General features: G+C 36.2%; 3 protein-coding genes across 5 annotated transcripts; 2 read left to right on the top strand and 1 right to left on the bottom strand.

Annotated features, from left to right (window-relative positions):
* Window positions 1–223: 223 nt before the first annotated feature.
* Window positions 224–6,605, top strand: LOC144560019 (ABC transporter G family member 22-like). Its single transcript, XM_078309181.1, has 11 exons — window positions 224–450; window positions 2,602–2,969; window positions 3,056–3,126; window positions 3,561–3,796; window positions 4,099–4,254; window positions 4,347–4,530; window positions 4,636–4,944; window positions 5,114–5,401; window positions 5,512–5,796; window positions 5,920–6,027; window positions 6,153–6,605. Exons 2-11 carry the CDS (start codon window positions 2,606–2,608, stop codon window positions 6,372–6,374), a joined length of 2,223 nt encoding a protein of 740 aa, XP_078165307.1. The 5' UTR covers window positions 224–450; window positions 2,602–2,605; the 3' UTR covers window positions 6,375–6,605.
* A 4,117-nt stretch (window positions 6,606–10,722) lies between these two features.
* LOC144559763 (transcriptional repressor ILP1-like) lies at window positions 10,723–14,882 on the top strand. 3 transcript variants are annotated; one of them, XM_078308879.1, is made up of 4 exons: window positions 10,723–10,901; window positions 11,392–13,885; window positions 13,934–14,021; window positions 14,445–14,882. In XM_078308879.1, exon 2 carries the CDS (start codon window positions 11,873–11,875, stop codon window positions 12,566–12,568), a length of 696 nt encoding a protein of 231 aa, XP_078165005.1. In that variant the 5' UTR covers window positions 10,723–10,901; window positions 11,392–11,872; the 3' UTR covers window positions 12,569–13,885; window positions 13,934–14,021; window positions 14,445–14,882. The 3 variants fall into 3 exon arrangements, with proteins under 3 accessions (XP_078165005.1, XP_078165006.1, XP_078165004.1); XM_078308880.1 differs by lacking the exon at window positions 13,934–14,021; XM_078308878.1 differs by having other exon boundaries at window positions 13,934–14,882.
* Window positions 14,883–16,369: 1,487 nt separating this feature from the next.
* On the bottom strand, window positions 16,370–18,992 carry LOC144560013 (uncharacterized). The gene is made up of 3 exons (XM_078309172.1): window positions 18,970–18,992; window positions 18,544–18,878; window positions 16,370–17,740 (listed from the first exon to the last, which is right to left on the bottom strand). Exons 2-3 carry the CDS (start codon window positions 18,874–18,876, stop codon window positions 16,778–16,780), a joined length of 1,296 nt encoding a protein of 431 aa, XP_078165298.1. The 5' UTR covers window positions 18,877–18,878; window positions 18,970–18,992; the 3' UTR covers window positions 16,370–16,777.
* Window positions 18,993–21,148: the final 2,156 nt, after the last annotated feature.

Here is a 21,148-nt window from a genome sequence, read left to right as displayed (position 1 = left end):
TTTTCACCTTAAATTTGCCTTAAAGCATACGGTGGAAAACATGTACAATACTATTCAAGCGAACTAAGCTAAGAACAACGCAGCCCACATAAAAGGGAGGAAAGAGACTTGCACGGCAAACACAATCAATAAAATTTGGAGGTTTATGATAATAAAAACAAAACAAGGGGCGTTTTGGTAAAAATAAGTAATATGTTCCCTGGAGCATACGACGTTGGTGGCTGTTTGATTGGCTTGTGATTGTAATGGCTTGCTTATTAATTATTGCGAAAAGGCCAGAAGAAAGAAGATAAAAGGCTAGGTACATATATATGCACTGGTGGCATTCATTTAGCCTCCCATTCCTTTCTCTGTTTCTTTCCCAATTTTAGTTTCTCAGTGTTTCTCGTTTGAGAGAGAGATCAGAGAGAGAAAAAGAGAGCTTTTCCAAGGTCTGAGTAAAAATTGAAGGTACTCCATTTTAATCTTGCGTTCTCCTTCATCTTATTTTAGCAATGAGTTAATTAAGGCTTTGTTAATTCATGCTGGCTATATATTTTGATTTCTGATCATTGCTTCTGCTATTTATCTTTCTTATTTGTCTATTGATATCTCAACTCCTTATTTGCAATTGTATGTGCTAAATGTATATTACAGATTATGTTGCATGATTTTCATATATTTAAATATGTATAGAAACTTAACTTTTCTAAACACACATAATTGGCAATCCGAAAGAACACCTTAGGCCCTGTTCAGCCATTCACTATTCCCGTGGGAAAAAAGAAAATTCACTATGAGTGAATTTTTTTTTTTTTACTCGAGAACAGTGTTTCGATCATTCAAATTGAATCCGTTCTCGTTCCCGCCTGACGGCCGAAATGCTAGATTATTAGATAACTGTATCCCATGCCCTTTTTAATTTTCTGTTTTGTTTTTCCTGATTATTAGACGAGCCTGAAATGCTAGATAAAGCGCTTTTTCTTTTCTTTTGGCACTACATGTCCTTCTTTCACCTATATATTTTTTTCAATAATAATAGTAATAAGAATAGTAGTAGACTAATATAATTAAATATACTAGTAATAATAATAATAACAACGATAAACAAATAATATAAAATAATAACAATGACTATATCTCACACCACTAATATACTATTTCATTCATTTGCTCCATTCTCAAGAGCTTAAAAAAAAAAAAAAAAAAGATCTACGTTTGACACATGTTATTTTTTTACTTTTTATCTTTAAAAGCTTGACAGTGGTTGCCAAAATTTGTTTGGCACATGCATGTTTTCAACCGGAATAGCACAGTAAGCACACTATTCCGTTACTTCAGTGTTTGCAAAAATAAGTCCTAATTAATATTTTTTTAAGTATATATATAGCTAGTTAAGGGTGTCAACGAGTACGATAAGAATTGGACAATAGAAGTATTTTCATACCCGTACTTATTACAAATTGTTCTTATTTATATATCATACTTTTGTCCATTCATTTTATATGTACCTTACCCTTATCCGTTATGATTATTAAATAACGAAACAATAATGAATAAATAAAAAATAATATTAATATAATAATTATTTTATTATTTATTAAATAATACATTAAAACACATTAATTTTGCACATATATATTCAACTCACTAAAGTAATGAATACAAAACAAATTATTTGATAGCACTTGCATCTTAAACAAATTAAATCAATAAATATTCGAATAAGTTGTAGCAGAGACTATCATCATATCATGTCACGAACAAGTAAAATTCAATTCTTTCCTAACTTTAGCTTTAGTTACTTGTCTAAGTCAGAAATTTTAATAAAATATAATTTTTGAAAAGACCAAAAATAGTTCGAGAATAAATATTCATTGTTCATTAATATATTTATAAATATACTATTTACTTTTATAATTACTCAATCGGCCAACGGGTACAAAATAGTCATTATCCGTACTTAATCGTTTAGATAATAAAAAATATATATTTATCCGTATACGTATCCGTATCTGTACCCGATAAGTTTACAAAAAGAAAATCTTACATGTACCCATCTTATCGAATACACTACGGGAAAACGGGTAAAAGGGTGTCATTGTCTCATTGATACCCCGACAGCTAGTTATCATGATCGATCAATAACGAAATAAAAGTCAGCCACTTAATTTAAGTAAGAAAATGACTTTACGTTGTTGATTGCCAAAGTGAGTGAATCCACCAACATTGCTTTCGATTGCTAATGTCACCTATCATTACAAAGACCAGTATAAAGTAAGTAAAGAGCAATAAAAAAACACGGATAGTTCTAATTTATATTTAGTTTACTTTTATTGTTCATTTGATATCTTCAAAAATATAAGTCAAACATAAAAATTAAATTTGTAGACGTGTTTTTAACAAGTTAAAAAATTTAGTTTTTTTATCAAACAATAAAAAAAAAAAAAAGGTTGATTTTTTAACGACTTTTTATTACAAACCATGAATTTTGTGGAGAAGAACACGTCTACAACTTTATTTAATTAGTTTGAATAATATTTTTAAGATATCAAATACATGTTCAACTAAATATATGCTAAATTTACTTTAACATAGTCATCAACAATTCAAAACACGCAGGAAAATGGATTCAGATCCAGCAACACGATCATCAGTAATAGACAGAACGAGATCAGATCAATTGGAGGTGTTGAAGTCATTAAGCCGCACGGCATCAACAGAGACAGAATTTAGCACAGAGCTTAATGGTGGGGCCCGCAAGTCGAAGGTGGTGGGTAGCTCGCCAGCTAGGAGGGGCAGCTACCACATAAGAAAGTCGAGGAGCACGCAGCTCAACAAGGTGGATTTAGAGGAAGTGAGCAACGCGGCACTGAGCAGAGCATCAAGTGCCAGCTTGGGTTTCTCCTTCTCATTCACTGGTTTTACTCCACCACCTCAAGGTGTCGCAGATCTAAATTCCAGTCTCAGTGATGATGATATCTCTCCTGGTAATTAAGATGTCTAGTAATTTTTTTTTTTACTTAGCACTTCTGTTTATTATCTAATAAGGGGTATATGTATGCTTTTAATGTAGCTGGAGATCTCGAGTCGAACATCAAAAGAAAAAACTTTATAGTTGAGCCTACCTTACCGATTTCCTTAAAGGTACCTTTTCTCATTATTTCTTAAAAAGGACAGAGCACCAAGGACATCATAAGATAATCAAGAGCTGAAAAATAGAGAAAAAAAATTAAAAATCTTTATAACAAAACGGCTCTGCTTTAGGAGAGCCAATGGAGATATCACAATCTCAGTGGAACAGTGTTATTTATTTTAATTTTTTGAAAAAAGGCATTTTTTGTTACATTAACTGACACATCCGGTATCTTCAACCTTCCTATTACTGACATTGTTATTAATCAACATATACCAGTTTACACCAGTATATGCTACTAAATCAACACCAAAAGAAATTAGAAATATTTCCGCTTTCTCGTACCAGATTTTGCATCATAGACCCATTGGTCTGCAGTAACTGTCACAAGGGACCCAATGGAAATAAAAAAGAAGACACATTAATTGTAGTATTGACCTTGCAGTTCACTGATGTCAAGTATAAGGTCTTTATCAAAGGTGTCACTACTACGAATGAGAAATACATACTCCATGGCATATCTGGTTCTGCTAGCCCCGGAGAAGTCGTAGCTTTGATGGGACCATCTGGCTGTGGGAAAACAAGTCTTCTGAGCTTACTCGGTGGAAGAATAAGCGATAATGCAGTTGAAGGTTTAGTCACCTACAATGATGAGACATACAGCAAATCATTAAAGCGCAGGTAAGTAGCATATACGTACATAGATTGACTTCTATTCCAAATCATCTACTAACTTATTTTAGTTCAAAGTGCAGGACCTGTTGCTGCTTTGTGTTGTTAACAAGAAATAAATCCAAAATAAAAAAATAATGCAAAAAGTTCTGTGTAAATAGCTTGGTTATACCCAAATTGAAATTTAATCTACTCTATGATTCAAATACTTCTTAATTAATTATAACAGTAAATTAATGATTTAATTAATTAGCATATTTTGCATATATAGACTAAAGTATGGGAATTAAGCAATGTGGTCCATGATACAGGATAGGATTTGTGACACAAGATGATGTGCTATTTGCGCATCTTACAGTGAAAGAGACATTAACTTATGCGGCACTCCTCCTATTACCAAAAACAATGACAAAGCAACAAAAAGAGGACAGGGCAATGGATGTCATTTATGAGCTGGGTCTTGAAAGGTACACATGTTCTCTTCATTCTACAAATTCAAGTGAATGTCTTAATATAGAGAATTTAATGCCAACTAATTGATCAATGTTGTGGTTGTCAGGTGTCAGAACACAATGATTGGAGGATCATTTGTACGTGGTGTTTCGGGAGGTGAGAGAAAAAGGGTTTGCATTGGTTGTGAGATCATCATCAACCCCTCATTGTTATTTCTTGATGAGCCTACATCTGGACTAGATTCAACTACTGCTCTACGTATTGTTCAAGTTTTACATAACATAGCTGAGGTAAATTATTAGAGAATACAATCAGAGTATAGATAAAGTACATGTATGCAATTTAATCTAGAAATTAATTAAATAACTAACACAATATTTAAATTTTGAGAGAAGGCTGGAAAGACAGTGGTGACAACAATCCATCAACCGTCAAGCAGGTTGTTTCACAAATTCGATAAACTGATCCTTCTGGGCAAAGGCAGCCTACTTTATTTCGGAAAGGCATCAGAAGCTATGCCTTATTTTGAATCCATTGGTTGCTCCCCTCTGATTGCAATGAACCCAGCAGAGTTCTTGCTAGACCTTGCTAATGGCAACCTTACCGATATATCAATACCTTCCGAGTTGCATGATGAAGTGCAAACTAAAGATATAGCAACCCATGCCAAACCTAACAAACCATCTGCAAATGATGTTCATGAGGTAATTAATTGATAATTTTTATTTCGATATATGTGCAAGATTGATAGAAAGAACTAAAGCTAACTTATTATATACAGAACTGAAAGTCTGAAACTAAGCCAAATTTCAATACAATATTGATATGGTTGTAAGTTTCAATAAATGACTAATTATCAATGCACCGATGCAGTACTTAGTTGGAGCATATGAGAACAAAATGGAGAGCAAAGAGAAGAAAACACTGGTTTCTGAGGATTTCAAGGAGTGTGTGCCGGCACAACCTCAAAAGAAGATGAAGAGAGAATGGGGAGCATCTTGGAGCCAGCAGTACATCATTTTATTCTTTAGAGGGATAAAAGAAAGACGGCATGACTACTTGAGCTGGATGAGGATTACACAAGTTGTTGCCACCGCACTTATCCTTGGCCTTCTCTGGTGGCATTCTAACACCGCCACTCCCAAAGCTCTTCAAGACCAGGTATGTATCCTTATAAGATAATTTGTGTTGGAAATATAGATTTAATTCATTTTATTGATTGATTCTTTGATAAATTGATTGATGTACAAGTTTCAATTGTATAAATGTAGGCGGGGTTGCTATTTTTCATAGCAGTATTTTGGGGATTCTTTCCAGTGTTTACTGCTATATTTACATTTCCACAAGAGAGAGCAATGCTTAACAAGGAAAGAGCTGTTGATATGTACAAGCTCAGTGCTTACTTCATGGCCAGAACCACTAGCGATATGCCGCTTGATCTTTTGCTACCTATAATCTTTTTGCTTATCGTTTACTTCATGGCTGGCCTGAGACAGACTGCAACTGCCTTTTTCCTTACTATGCTTATTGTTTTCCTATGCATTGTCGCAGCTCAGGTACATGCACAATATAAAATTACAATAATTAATTTAAAGAATAGATAATGTTTAATTTGGAGAAAAAAAAACTACATACATAAGAAGTCTGATCGTTATTGAAATTTATGAAATTATATATAGGGTCTCGGTTTAGCAATTGGTGCCTCCCTCTTGGATATAAAAAAGGCAACTACTCTTGCTTCTGTCACAGTGATGACCTTTATGTTAGCCGGAGGATTTTTTGTAACGGTAAGCATTATACCTTCAAACTTTTTAAGAGATAGCATTCTCAAATTTTAAGGAAGATAACAAATTAATGTGCAAAATCCATTTTACAAATTATGTTTTTACCTCATGAATTTTGTGATGTGCAGAGGGTTCCTTCATTCATATCATGGCTTCGGTATCTATCATTCAACTATCATACCTACAGGCTCCTATTGAAAGTGCAGTATGATGAAGTGCCGCCGTACCTAAATGTTACTCATATGGACAAGGGTCTTAGAGAAGTCGTTGCTTTAATTATAATGGTTTTTGGGTACCGGCTATTAGCATACATCTCCTTGAGACGAACGAATCTTCGATCAGCCTCTTGATTGGGATTCAACAAAATTGTAACATGTTTTAGGCTAAGCCTTGTTCTAGTTTGCAAATTTTTAATTTTCTGCCAAACTTCAGGCTATTGCATACATTTCTGTGTATTTTAGTTAACTAATTTCTCTGACGACTGAGCAGATCATATACTTGTGTAATTGTGTTTCCATTTTTGAGTTCAGGAAACTTTGATTATATTCTCGCTACAAGAAATATATAATTATTTCCATTAATGAAGATCTATTTCATATTTAAGCAAAAATCTGTATAATTCATGAAGAATTATGATCTAAATTTCGAATTTCAAAGAGCCAAGAAATGTAATGCAACCAATTTTGTACAAAAACTATACCAAAGATTTCAGTTGTGTTGCTTGTCCCTTTGTTAGCCTATGAGTTCTTCTAGTGCCAAATCTTCTTATAATTCTTCTTATAATTCTTCTTTATCACTATCTTCCAAATTCACCATCTCATCTCTCTATCATCTACATCAGTAAAATTAGATGAATCAACATCAGTCAAATTCTAACGGCTTACTCATTCATTAGCACACTTGTATTTTTCTCAAACTAAGCTTGAATTTTTCTCAAATTCTGACGGTCTTCAATTAAGCTCAAATTCATAACCACACTTCCAATTTCTAATTTGATGATGTAGTAGTAGAATTTATATAGAACTTCTATTTAACGACTTTATAAATAGATCTATCATAAAGAGAGCAATCAATTTTGCACTCCTCGTCAAGGTTAAGACTTTTCATGTATGCCAGTAAATCAAAGAAGTTGCAATTTAAACCAGAAAATATTCAATAGCACTAGATAGCAACAAATTAGGAAATTTTATAAATTGACAATGGTAAAAGACAAAACATTTTTCTTGGACTGAAACTGAACTGTCAACTGAGAGAGGGAGACGGAATTGGGGTTACTCACAGGGTCGCGAACGGAGGCGCGCACGATGTAGCCACGATCGATGAGGAGCTTCACGTTTCAAGTTTGTTACTGGCTTTAAGAAAACCAACAGAGCCACGATGCAATGTAATCGGAGGCTTCAATCAGAGAGCGTGGCCGGTGGGTTCAAGGAGGGCGGCGGAGTGGTATGGATGCCTTCAAGGCTTCGAGGCTTCCACCTTCTTTAGTTCTGTGGACTGGGAGAAAAGAAAAAACGGAGGAGACGGAGAGACATAATTGTGGGTTTATGAGCGGATATGAGAAAGGATCCGTTAATCAAGTGAAAAGACTCAAAATTGAGATCGGACGACAGTGCTGGTCATCGGACCGAATTTTTTATTAATAAAAAATAAATAAATGAAATATCGAAGAACGGGATGGCTTTTGGTTATCGATATATAAGTAGATCGGGATGGTTTATTCTGTTCAGCTACAGTGTTTTGGACGGAATAAATGATCCCGTCTAAATTAGTGCTCCACTAATTTTGCTTAGCAGAAAAAAAATAAAAAAATTTTGAACGGGATAGATTATCCCGTCTGTTACTGTAGCTTTTTTTTTTTTTGCTTCTGGTTTCATTTTAGATAATGAATTTTTTTTTTTAAATGCTACACTACTGGATAATTAGCAACTAATCTGATCTGGTCGGGTAAATTAAAGAAAGCCGGACGGGATAATTGGTCCCGTCCGTTGGACGGAAAAATTCATCTCAATCTACCTATATATCGATAAAACTCAAAAGCCATCATCTTTTTCGATATTTTATTTATTTATTTTCTATTAATAAAAAATTCGGGTCATCAAACTCAATTTGGTCTGATGGCCATCAGACCCAAGCTGCTCCCGACAAGGCTCTCCTTATTTAAAAAGAAAAAGAAAAATGTGGATTTCTTTCCTTGTATATTGCTCAGCACCCAGCGGTCCAAACAGGAATTCAAGAAGTTCGTAAATATGGAACTCCTAAATAAATGGTATGTGCTTTCAAATGCAAGGTTTACAAAGCACACAATGTGCATTTTGAAAGGAAATTGATTTTCTTGTTAAAAGATTTTCTCTTTGAGTAAACGGTTGAACAACATAATCTAACAAAAGAGATTTTATTGTCCACCGAGTGATTTTGGCAAATGTACTAAGCACCTTTAAAATATCCATCATGATAAAAAAAAAAAAAAAAAAATGCCGACCATTTTTATTAAAAACATATCATTCATTTGAAAGAAAAATGTTTATAAACATCATGAGCTTCAAAATATCAAGGAGAAGAACTTCCGATGTGTCATTACAAAGTTGAATTGTACTTTCCAAATGAAATCCGATTTGATGAGTAGAATTTGCAACCATTTAAGAAACAAAAATTGTTTTGTACCACCAATTATATACAGTATACCTAGTCCGGCATTTTTCTCAAGAGGGCATATATTTTACTAGTTTACTAGAAAATGATTCCAGTGACAATCTTTATCCACCTTTTAGAAAACTCCTTAAAAAGCTCACATGAAATGTAAATGTAAATGTAAAGTACTAAGAACTGACTTCACAAGCGTGATTTTTCCTCCGAACCCGGCAATTCCCTTTCGACTGCCTCAGTTAGAAGTTCAAAATGAATATTGTGTTGTACAAGGCAAATCAGTAATCAGCACAGTTTAGTAGTCTTTGAAGATGCTTTGTATTTTTGTTTATTTTCAGTGAAAATAAAGATAAAAAAGAAATTGAGGACTGAAACCTGTATAGCCGTGTCAAAATAGTGTTTGCCATGTTTAATTTTTTTTTAAAAAAGTTTCTGTTTAAATACTCATTAAATATTTAAAAGTAGTTAAAAATGTTACAAAAATATGAAATATGTCCAAGAATAGAGCACGAGTCAAATTAATATATATTTTTTGTATGCTTAATTTTTCCAGCTTGAGTTCAATTTTCCTTTATTTCATGTAATATTCAATTTTTCAGTCAAATTAAGGTGCAAATTTAGTGTTATAATAAACCTTTCCTTTTGTTATTCCCTAAACTCATTTTCCGATTTTATTTACTAATAGAATTAGAAAAATAAATTTAAACTAGTATTGTGCCAGTGTATTACTATGGGAACTAAAAAACTAAAAAAAAATCTCATACAAAATGACATATTTTCATAAAAAAAAAATTAACTAAATAATAAATAACATATTAAATGTCATCTACACATATATAACATTTCTTAAATGACATATTTCATTAATTAACAACATACATATTTTTTTTATCTTTTTGACATACAAAAATCTCATACAAAATGACATATTTTATTACAAATTACATTCTTTAAATGATATTAAAAAAAGAAAAAAAAAGAAATGGCCAATCAATTATCAATCAATCTAAAAATTCTTTAAATAACTTTTAAGAAATAGAAATAAATGATGACCAATCAGAAATACGATACAATTTGCATGTAGCAAATATGTACGTGTGTAAATAAATTTAGACTTCTACACATATAAAAACATAAAAAAAAAACTATTTAATTAAAAAAATAATATTCAATATAAAATTTCATCTTTTTATCACTCCTTTTCTCTCATCTTTTGGAGCATACTCTAATAATGCGCATGAAGGGAAAATTCAGTCGGACCATCCGTTTTCATTCCTAAGGTAGATCTTTTTTTACTTTGTACATCCAAAAAATATTTACACCAGCCACATCATAACATGCCCTGGCTAATTGGACTTACATTGTCTCTCTAAAATTATGGCACAAAAAAACGAATGAACACAGAAGAGTAAGCCCCGTTCTGTTGGACCCATATATATAAGGGGGTCGAGTGAATGACTGTGAAATCAACGGCTATAGATCCTGACACTTGGCCTATTGGGCTTCAACACTGTCTCTGCCCCCCACTGAAGCAGGCGGGCCAGTTGTCAGAAGATACCGCGTTTTCGCGGCCGCATCTCTGCGATTAAGAAGCCCAGGGACTTTCCAGAGCCTAAAGCCCATTCACAACTTTGTTTCTCTAAAATTATGGCACAAAAAAATGAATGAACACAGAAGAGTAAGCCCCGTTCTGTTGGACCCATATATATAAGGGGGTCAGTGAATGACTGTGAAATCAACGGCTATAAATCTCTGACACTTGGCCCATTGGGCTCCAACACCGTCTCTGCCCCCCCACCGAAGCAGGCGGGCCAATTGTCAGAAGATACCGCGTTCCCGCGGCCGCATCTCTGCGATTAAGAAGCCCGGGGACTTTCCAGAGCCCTAAAGCCCATTCACAACTTTCTGGGTTCGGTGACTCAATCTCTTCTCAGCTGCAATTAAAGAGCTCTCAATATTTCTCCGTTGTATTGTGGGACTTTGAATTCGCGAGGAAACCGGTGTTTTACTCACTGCAAAATAAATCCTTCGTATGTTCTGGAATCTGGAGAAAGGAAAAATTGAAGGGCGAAAGCCGAAAGGGAGGAGCCAAACCCTTTCCTGTTGTCCTCCTCGTCTCGATTATCGCTGACATCAGTCTGTTCCGATCCCCGGCCCAGTGGCTCATTGCTTCTCTCTGTGCTCCCGTCTTCCTCGCGCAAATTCGTTATATGTTTTCCAAGTACCAATGTCAAGTAAAGCTTTCTTCTTTCTCTCTTCTGATTTCTTCTATTAATTACAGTTTTCTCTTTTGTTTTATCACTTTTAACTTTTAAGGCACTTTGCTAGCTATTATGTATAAAAGAGCATCCTTCTATTTTATTGTTGCAGTTTTTAACGTCAGATTAACTGAGGAGAAGTTTTGCTCTCCGGCTTTGGAGTAGGATGATTACTAGTCTTTAGAAATTTAACTATTTAGTTCTGTTATCCTATGTAATTGTAGTTTGGAATCAGTTTGTTAATGCTGCTTGGACTTGAAAAGAATTTTTGTTTGGTTAATTAGTGGTAGCATTTGGAGCTATCAATTAATTTGAGTTAGTTTTTTTTAGACCTGGGTTCCAAACCAATTTATACGCTTTCATGAGTAAGGTCAATTCATACCGTTAGTTCTGCTACTGCTTGGTGGTATCACCCTCTACAAATTTACCCCAATTTCTTCTCATTTCTACCTATTCTTTCACACAGAATAAAAGTTGGTGATGAGTAGCGGTGCAAGATCCAAGAATTTAGGCGCCGATCTGAAGATGCAGACTCAAACACAGACGTTGTCAACCCAAGCCCTAAACCATGTCCATGAATAATGCAAAATTTGAAGACTTAGAGCTGAATGAAGAGGACAGAAGGTGGGAGGAAGAGCAATTCAGAAAGGGTTTGGGTCGTAGGTTAGATGACTCAGCTGCACCTGCAGCAGGTGGGCTAACCCCAAACAGTGTCCCATCAAGTGTATTTGTATCATAGGTTTAGCCTCAACAAACCTCAATTTTTGTGAGTCAAGGTGCAGAGGCTATGTCATTGTCACAACCGGCCAAGGTGTACAGGCTTTGCATGGCATGATGAACAAGCTCAAGAAATCACACAAATCAACCCTAGATCCTCTGGTTCAGGTTGATATGTCCATCTCTCAGGCTAATGGAGATCTCCAATTTGGAAAAGTCATTAGAAGCAGATGATGAGAAATACCTCTATTTCCAGCAGCTGCGAGACTGCATATCTCTCTTGGCTGATTTTTTGGGTAGAAAGCACTTCTCTAGAAGTGTTAGAGGATGAAATGCAGAAATTGCACGAAGACCGTGCCCGAAGCATCTCTGAAATGCGTGCTGCTGACATGGCCAGCGGGTCATCAGCTCTTGAACCAGCAACAAAAGCTGCCATGAGAGATTTAGATGATTCTAGAAGCTCGAGCAGCTCCAGTCAGTTGGCGGAAGCTATCTCTACTGCTCAGGCTGCGGCATCCGCAGCTATGGAAGCTTCTAGAAATTTACCTGTGGAGTTGAATGAGTTTGGACGAGTCGTGAACCAGCAAAAGAGAGTGACTTTGCAGCTGAGAGTGGAGAGTAGAGAGAGAAGAATGGCTCGGCAAGAATGTAAACACATGAAATTTAATTGGAACAATAGTATCATAGAAGGAGAGCTGAGCACAGATGAGAGTGACAGTGAGAGTGCTGCCTATATGTTGAGTTGTGATGAGCATAAACAAACAGCTGACAAGATATTTAGTGATGAGTCAAATGAGTATGCCAATCTGAAGAATGTCAAGGAGAGGTTTGAAGGTTGGAAACAGCGATACCCATCAGTATACCGCAATGCTTATGTGTCAGACAGTGTACAGTCTTTGCACCTTCTGTTAGATCGGAGCTCATGAAGTGGGATCCGCTTTACCATTTCACTGATTTTGTTGGCATGGAGTGGCACAAGGAATTGTTTGACTATGTTCTTCTTGAATTAAAAGTTGATGGCTCAGAGGAGGATTTGGATATGAATCTGGCACTGCACTTGGTTGAGAAGGTTGCATTTCCTCTATTTCAGCATGAAATTGCCCATTGCTGGGATGTTATAAGCACCAAACAAACCCAAAATGCTGTTTCCTCAGCAAAGATGCTCATAAGCTACCTTTCTCCCTCCACGAAGGCTCTGCATGAGCTGCTTGCAGTGGTAAATGCCCGTTTGACTGAGGCAGTCAAAACCTTAGATGTGCCACTATGAGGCCCAAATGTCATAAAGGCCGTACCAGGTGCTGGCGAGTTCTCTGCATACCGTTTTGGCATGTCTGTCCGCTTGCTTAGAAACACTTGTTTGTGGAAAGATATTCTAGCAGGACCTGCTTTGGAGAAGCTTGCAATTGTGGAGTTATTAAGGTCATGCCCCAAATCAAGTCTTCTGAGTTGGATGTGCATTATGCGGTTCTAAGGTTAGAGAGGGTGATGGCTTCGTTATCCGGATTTGTATCAGGTGCCGGTTTAAGAGGAGATTGTACTGAGAAAATTGGACCTTTAGTGGAACTTGTCAGGGAGTTGGGGGTAAAATTGGAAAAGCGGTATAAATCGGGGGTGGATGAGAATGAGGTACATGGGTTGGCACGGAGATAAAAAAAAGATGATGTTTGCATTAAATGATTATGACAGGGCTAGGGCTATCCTCAAGATATTTCAACTCAGAGAGGCACTCTAGATAGTTTTTTGTTAGTTAGATTACTTGAAAAGTAACAGTTATTTGTTATTATTTCTACTATTACCTAAAAAAAATTGGTGACATTTCGACTTGCTATTTTCTGGTCACTGATTTTGTATTTGTTATTATCTTACTTCTGCTTTTGATGCTGGCTTGCATTTGATCAATGGGTTCAAACAAAACCCTGTGCTGTTATGGAGTTGTGGATTTGCAGTACCATACTTCTCTGCATAATTTGCACTTATATTTACTAGCCTTGTACGGAAGCTGCATGTCACAAAACTCAAGTGACCTAAAACTAATTTGACAGCCCAAACCCTAAATACCCACCCTGGATGACCTGAGACCAGAGACAACCCAAAACTGATCTGCCCATGACTCAAAACAGCCTGAACGCTGAACAACTCAACTCGAATCCAAGAGCTCACTGCTCGCCCTGACCCATTATTAAATGAACTTAACTGGATAAAAGTAACAGAGTGAATGTCTTTCAAGTCTTCATGAGATAAAGGTCTCTCTCTAAGTCATCTTTTCAGTATCTGATTACTTGCTGAAACAGAAATCACATCATCTAAGGGAAGTACCATGAAGAAAGTAGCATCAGGGAGAATTAAAGGATAAAATTCTTCAAATGCTCTCTGACAGAGGTTCAAGTGAATTTCATTAACAATTTGGGGTTGCTCTGCTGCAACTTTTTTCTCCCGAAAAGAGTACTTGAGGAGGTGTGCTTACTGGAAGATGGCTCCACTGTAGGGATGCCAAAAGTTGAATATCAGTTTTATGACATCAGTAACTTGTGGCTTTTGTTTTTGTTTTTGATTATTACATTTTTCTAGTTTGAGAGGAAATTCTATCTGGTTAGCAACTAGCTATATATGTTTCTTCTTCGAATATTAGGACGACTTTTAGTATTAAGAGGATGCATGGATTTCTATGATGCATAATAACAGTGGCATGCTATGGTCTTTTCTGTGTACTAGGAGGCATTTGAATATCAGTGGAATGTTGGGGTACCGTTTTACTTGCTGCGTGATTAAGCTATCTTATCTTGGCCATGTTTTTCATTGCAGTATCTCTCAATCCTTGTAAGTAATGAAAGGGTGTTTGAATTTCTAGTCAATTGTGCCTAATAGTTGGTTTACAGCACTTGTGACAAGCCACTGCCAACTATTTCTTGATGAGTTTGGGCAAATGTAATTTCGGCTGTTAGTGTATGGTTTCCAGTCGCTTGCATATGCAAATTGCCTACCAAGCCAATGCGTAGAGGTGGACAAAAGTTTTTTATCAACACATTTTACACGGGTTGATTTTCTCTCTGGCCCCTGAGATATGAGAAATTTCAAGATGATCTAGCTGCTATTGCATTTTTAGTTTAGTTTTTTCTAAATTTTCTTGGATTTTACCCTTTGGGTGTTAGTTAAAATTAATACCAGAAAATATTACTTGTTTAGGCACAATTTGTGAATGCTTATATCAAATTGAAGGATACAAAAAGGTTGGTGATTTTTATTTTGCTTACTTATTGCAGCTTTGGTTGTTTTTATTTTCAGTGTCAAAGTTTGTGTATACCCTAATCATGTCCTTCAATCATGAGACAGAAGTGAGCATAAATGAGTAACATGAAAGGAACCAAAGTGGATGTTGAACCAGCAACCAACCATGACCATTAAAAAAAAAAAATCAATGCTGCAAATCTGTTTAAGAGTTCATCGGAAGATATTTTAAATGTACAAATTATCTCCAACGTATTGTAGTATTTGGATTCTAAGAGAAATAAAAAAAAAATACTTGATTAATCTTAAAAAAGTTAACTACCCTTTCCATTATTATATGTAAGCTAACCAACCTTTCTACTGGCGCTTTCACAGCATGTTTGGTTTACATTTGTATGTCATTTACTTGTGAATTTGGCAAAGTAAAGTATATGGTTGTTGGAGTATGAGATCAGTAACTTCAAACAAAGAAAAGGCCATCAGTGTACCTGGAAAACTTCAAATGCAATGCATTTTTTACTTTTGTAAAATATAACAAATAATTCAATCTCAACTTTCCAAAATAAAAAAGGATGAGGAGAAGGCACATAAATCTCCAGCTTTGTAGCGCATATGAGACATTATCATTTCAGGGGTACATGGTATATTATGATTTATGAGCTTTTGGTAGGGGCTGATTGCAAAAATCTTTAAAACGACAACTAACTACCCAGGTCCCTACAAATTACAATAATTTATTACTATCATGAGAGTTGAATTTGTACAACATGGAGTGGGTCTACTCCCATGTGATAGAACGAGTATTACCAAACATCTTTATTATATTTTAAACTTAAAAACGGTTGAGTTTTAAGTGAGTCACATGCTCCAAATTAACAAACAGATCTGTCTCTCTGGCCTCAGATGCAAATCCCTGCCATTAGTTTATTCAAGATGCATGCTTTTAGCTGCAGATAAAATCTTCCAACCTAATTAAGGGGACCCGGCTTTAGCAAAATTTGCAAACAAGCTCACTTATTATCAGGAAATTTTAAAGATGTTGATCCCCAATGCATATGACAAGGCATTTTTTTCAATAATTTGGTCAATTATTTTGATAATTAGCCCCTTCAACAATTCAGCAATGCCTTGGTGATTTGAAACATTAAGATGAGAGCAAAGAAGATTGCAAAACTAATTTTGAAGAAAACAATTTATTTTTTTGAAGAAAAGATGTTTGCAAAAATTATATATCTCACTTAATATTTTCTTTTAGAATCCATTATTTCTTAAAATTGAATATTGTATATCATACTCAAATAAAATTAGCTCCAGGTTATAGAAGAAAAGTGGTGCTCGTAAAGTTGGGCTCCATTTTTACTCGAGAAATTATGCTCTACAGTTATAGCCCCACTGCAGTACCATTCTATGTTCAACAACCCTATACATACAAGCAATTAAATTCTTTAAGAACGCAGAAAAATCCAAGAAAAGAACATGTTCATAACACTGCTAGTTCACACTTTCCTAATATTAAATCAACTGCAAAAAGAACACACTAGTACAATAAGCTCAATAGTAAACCTACATTACTTCAATTCCTCATTTTCATGAAAGACCCCCTTTTTTTCTACAATCACTTAAAATTATCCTCTCATTCTGCCCCTAACTACCTTTAGTTCACCTCTCTCTATCTCTTTCTCCCTTTCTCAACTACAATTTCTCTCTATTTCACCCTCCATCCCTCACCAATTTCTATACACAAAAAATGGGGGATACAGTTCAAATAATAAAGAATAATGAATGGAAAACCCTTATAATAACAAATAACACTACAGGACTACACACTACATCAACCAAACTAAATATACTAACCAATTTAACATGCTCACTAAAGACGACCAACCGATCACGAACAAACACAAGCTATGTCACTCCTTCTTTACGCGAATCAATTTAAGTAAGTCGGTACCAGCACCCTCGGTTGCTTTAAGCCGCATCTCGACCACCTTTTTGTGTGAATTTGAGTGAATAGCTGGGACAAACGTTGGGCTAGCGGCCGGACGGTACTCGGGAAACAGCCGGCCTGATTTATACCGGACCCCACAGGCGTTGCAAAGCGTCTTGGGGCCCATTGGTCCTGCTCTCCATTGAGGCGTCTTCTCAATCTGGCAATGCATGCATCTCCTGACAGCTGTAGCCTGTGGCCGGAACTCACCCCAATCTGCCTCCTCATTGTCCCCATAAGACACCCTCTTAGCAGCCTTCTTTTTCTTCTTTGCCGGAGGCATAACTAGTGCTGGCACTTGCACTGGTGGGAGCACTGGCATTGGCAATGACACCTTTATTGGAACTGAAACAGGTACCGATTCGGACTCAGACATGCTCTCGATGATGGATTGGGTCTCAGATGAAGGGGGCAGGAAAGGAACAATCACATGGTTGCGTGGAGAGAAATTGGCCGGGCGGCTGCGCTTGCTGCGAGGACGCGCTGGTATCGCAAAATTCGGCTCGGGAGGGGTCACTGAGCGCGGAGACAACGATGCCCGTGAAAAGCTGTTGCTCGATGAAAAAGATGAGGATGATGAAACTGATGACGAGGCTGAGCTACCACCACTATAGCTGGTCTGCTCAAGTACAGATACTGGACTTGATGTACAGAATAAGAGGCTTGGATCCTCCTTTGTAATATCATTCGGGGCTGATAAAGCTAAAGTCGGGGTTGGTATAGTAATTGTGCATTCGACCTTTTTGGGTTCTGGGGTAATAGTATTGGGAGTCTTGGCAGTGATGATGGTGGATATGGGGTTATCGACTGGGAAGGAGGAGGCAGAAGGGGCCTCGTCGAAGAAGTTGGATAGCCACTCTAGTTGCGTCATGTCGAGTTCATCACACTGTCAATATTTGTCAAAAATTACAGATCAGTAAAAGCTTTTTCGGTTGATAAGGGAGTACTGGCAGGGAATAGCCAAGATAAATTTGGGTCCATAAATAGTTTTGCCAGAATTGAAATGGGACCATTTAAGGAAAATATCTATCATTATAAAAGCAACCTGCCATGATAGTTTTGATTTTTTTTGTACTAAGACTCCCACATGCATAACAGGCTGTGAAATGCTTCATGAATTGCACCACTTCAATTGCCTTAGAAAAGCTGCTGTTTTCAAAAGTCCACCTGGGTCTTTTAACAGTTTGGACCAATGGAACTCTAAACATAGTAATTTATTGATATCATTGAATGTCTATTCACGTAGAATTTAGCCCTTCCAGACTGTCGGTGCTCACTTTTTTCTTTTTTAAACATAATAATCTTATACTTTTATATGTGGTTTTCTTACATCAGAAGCTTGGTGGATTGGAAATAAATATATAAAATAAAGAAGAAGAGGGGGACCCAAGTACAAAGACACATTACTCACAGGTGGGTGATGTGGGGCCCCAACCCAACCTTTTTAAGGTCCCATGTTTGGGACCCAAGTTGGTTAGAACTTAGAAACATATGCACTCTACGGAAAGTTCAAATTCACTGGTATCATAAAATTCAAAACAGAAGGAACCCATTATATTTTTGCACCAAAAAATTGATATGAGAAGAAGTTGTTCCCATGTAATTTGCATGTTACATTACAACCAAGGACTAAATGAGAAATGAAAATACAATTTAACAAAATTTTAAAATAATGGTAGAAGCGCTTACGGGGCCAAGATGCTCATCTTCTCCATTCAATGCATCACCGACCTTGATTAAACCAGTGCCGTTGGATGTGTCTCCTTGTGTATCGGACAGGAATGCATCCTCTGGTAAAGAAAGGAGCATTGGTTCAAAATTGGCCTCCGCCTGTGAAGCCGCTGGTGTGACATCAATAGGCAAAAGGCATTCATCGGCCGAGCCTGATGAGCCCACCATATGGTCCATGTCGAGAAGTAGTTCATCATCATTTGGGAACTCCAACAAATCTTCAATTTGATCAAAAAAGTGATCGACTCCCATTTCGTCTCCATAACATTTTGCACCAGCTGAGTCTTCCATTCCTGTCACAAACAAAATAATTATTAAAAAAAAAAAAAGTTGCCATGGATATAAACAAACAAACGGATGACAAAGCATGCATTTTGGATGAACCTATTATGAGTGTAATCTCCAAATTCTAAGTAATAAGAGAATTACCCTTAATTTTTCCTTCAATATTTCAAACTTTCTTTTTGGCGGAGAAATTGTAAGGATTCTCTTGCGGACTGTAGGAAACTATTATGTTAAAAAAAGAGAGAGGAGGAGGGGATGGATGAATTTAAAGGAGCGTTTGAAATAACTTTTGCTTTTTTCAGATTTGCATGAAAACTTAGAGGCGTTTGTTCAAAATAACTATGCTAAGAAACGAAGGACAGGGAGGAGCACACGCGGTTTACTTTTACCAGGAAAAGGTCAATAACTCAAATTGGCCACGTGGAACCGTCCCATTGGTGGGTGCACGTCATTGAATCGCCGTTAGTTTCGGAGTTGATTAATGCAGTGCTCGTGGGAATCTTAATAGAGGAAGGAGCGGACTGAAAAATTTAATCCCTTTGATGCTCTCCTCCATTTTAATAAAACTGGAGACGCCATCTCTTCTATATTAACCGACACACCAGTAGAGCGCCAAAATTCCAATCTCCAATAGCCGATGGATCGAGTTTACGTTTTAAAATCAACGGCAGACACATTCGTTAACATCCTGGCGTAATTGCGGAATGGAAATTTCCAGTGAAACGAATTGGAGGGAATACGAAACTCAATTGTGGAATAATCCGCCTGAATCGCATTTCATTTCAACGTTTGAAAATGAGTAACGCTCTCCAATCCGTAAAATTCAAACTCACTCATTCAAGATAGATATTTTCGTTCCATTCAAATGAAGAGTTATGACCGAAATTGGCACCAAATTGATTCAGATAGTAATTTTCTTAAAGTGGTTCAAACTTTCTAAACACAAAGCTCGATAAAACAAAAAACAAAAAAAATTCACTAGCTAATTCGCATTATCATGTAGCTTCTGAGGGAAATAATATCAAACATGAAATGTGCAAGACTCAAAAAGGAAACAATTAAAGATCAAAATTCAACTTCTCAAAAAAGGAAACATAACAAAAATGGCGAAGAATCAGAAAAGGGCATACCTCTGAATTCACTTCCTTTCTGATCGCTGCAATCAATGTATTATTAGAGAGAATCCTACACACTCTTGCAAATATCTCTTCTGAAAGAGGCAATTCAATCTCAATTCGAGGTGATATTTGTGCAATTAAACTTCAAAGTGAAGCTCCTATTCCCAATTGAGTGTGGCCTTTACTATTCCTCCTTTCTCTCTATCTCTTGCTCTCTCTCTCTCTCTCTACACTAACTATTACTATTATATGATGTGGGAAGGAGATTTAAACCGTTAGAGAGAATGATAAAAAGGAGGAGAAGGTTAAATAGGAGAGTTGAAATGGGAAATAAAATGGCGTGGTGTCAGAGAAGGAGAAAAAAAAAAGGGGGAGAACGTGAGAAAGGAGTGAGGTGCCACAAACTTACACTAAGGAGAGAGAAAGAGAGATTGAGTTAGGAGTAAGAGCAATTGGAAAACTTTTTAACCAATGCAAAAGGAAATAACGTCCGGATTCTCTGCATTAACGCACGGTTTGAGTTTACCTTCAAATCGTCCGATCAGAATTTAGGCAGGATTCATCCATTAATATTCGTGCGGATGTAAATCGTACGGTAGAAATATCTACTCAAAATTTGAGGTAACTCGGAGGATATGAATTCTGGTTTTTATGGTAGGTGACCTTCTTCTCTCAGTGCTAGCTGGCCTCCTCCCTTTTCTCTCCTGTCGTGAGGCTGAAGTCTCCCTTTCCATCTCAATTTCTCCTCTACAATACTATTGTTCAAATTTTGTCACAATTTTTTTACACATCCAATTCAAGTTAAATTGGCCAAGTTGGCAAATCTAGACAAATTTCATTAGTGTGTGGGTCAAAAAGACTTAAAGATTTTAATTCTTCAAACTAAATATTTCGGGTAAATACTTGATAAATATCAATGCGATTAAATCACCATGTTATGATTATGTCATTCAATTATGTAAATTTGGTATTGTAAAAAGTTGAAATTAAAATTTTGATTTTTGATATGCTTATAGAATATGAAAAATTGTTGAATCACGTATTACAATGATCTTCTCGTCATTTGATATTTTATTAATAGACAATGTAGAGGCTAAGAGTTACACTTTCGAACTATGACTTTCAATCATATAAAAATTTTGTACTTCAGTATGGAGATC

The sequence above is a fragment of the Carex rostrata genome, chromosome 9 (assembly GCF_964058835.1).
Source record: "Carex rostrata chromosome 9, lpCarRost1.2, whole genome shotgun sequence".
Lineage (NCBI taxonomy): Eukaryota > Viridiplantae > Streptophyta > Magnoliopsida > Poales > Cyperaceae > Carex > Carex rostrata.
The sequence above is the reverse complement of the archived record's forward strand: the minus strand, read 5'-3'. Positions and strand labels throughout refer to the sequence as shown.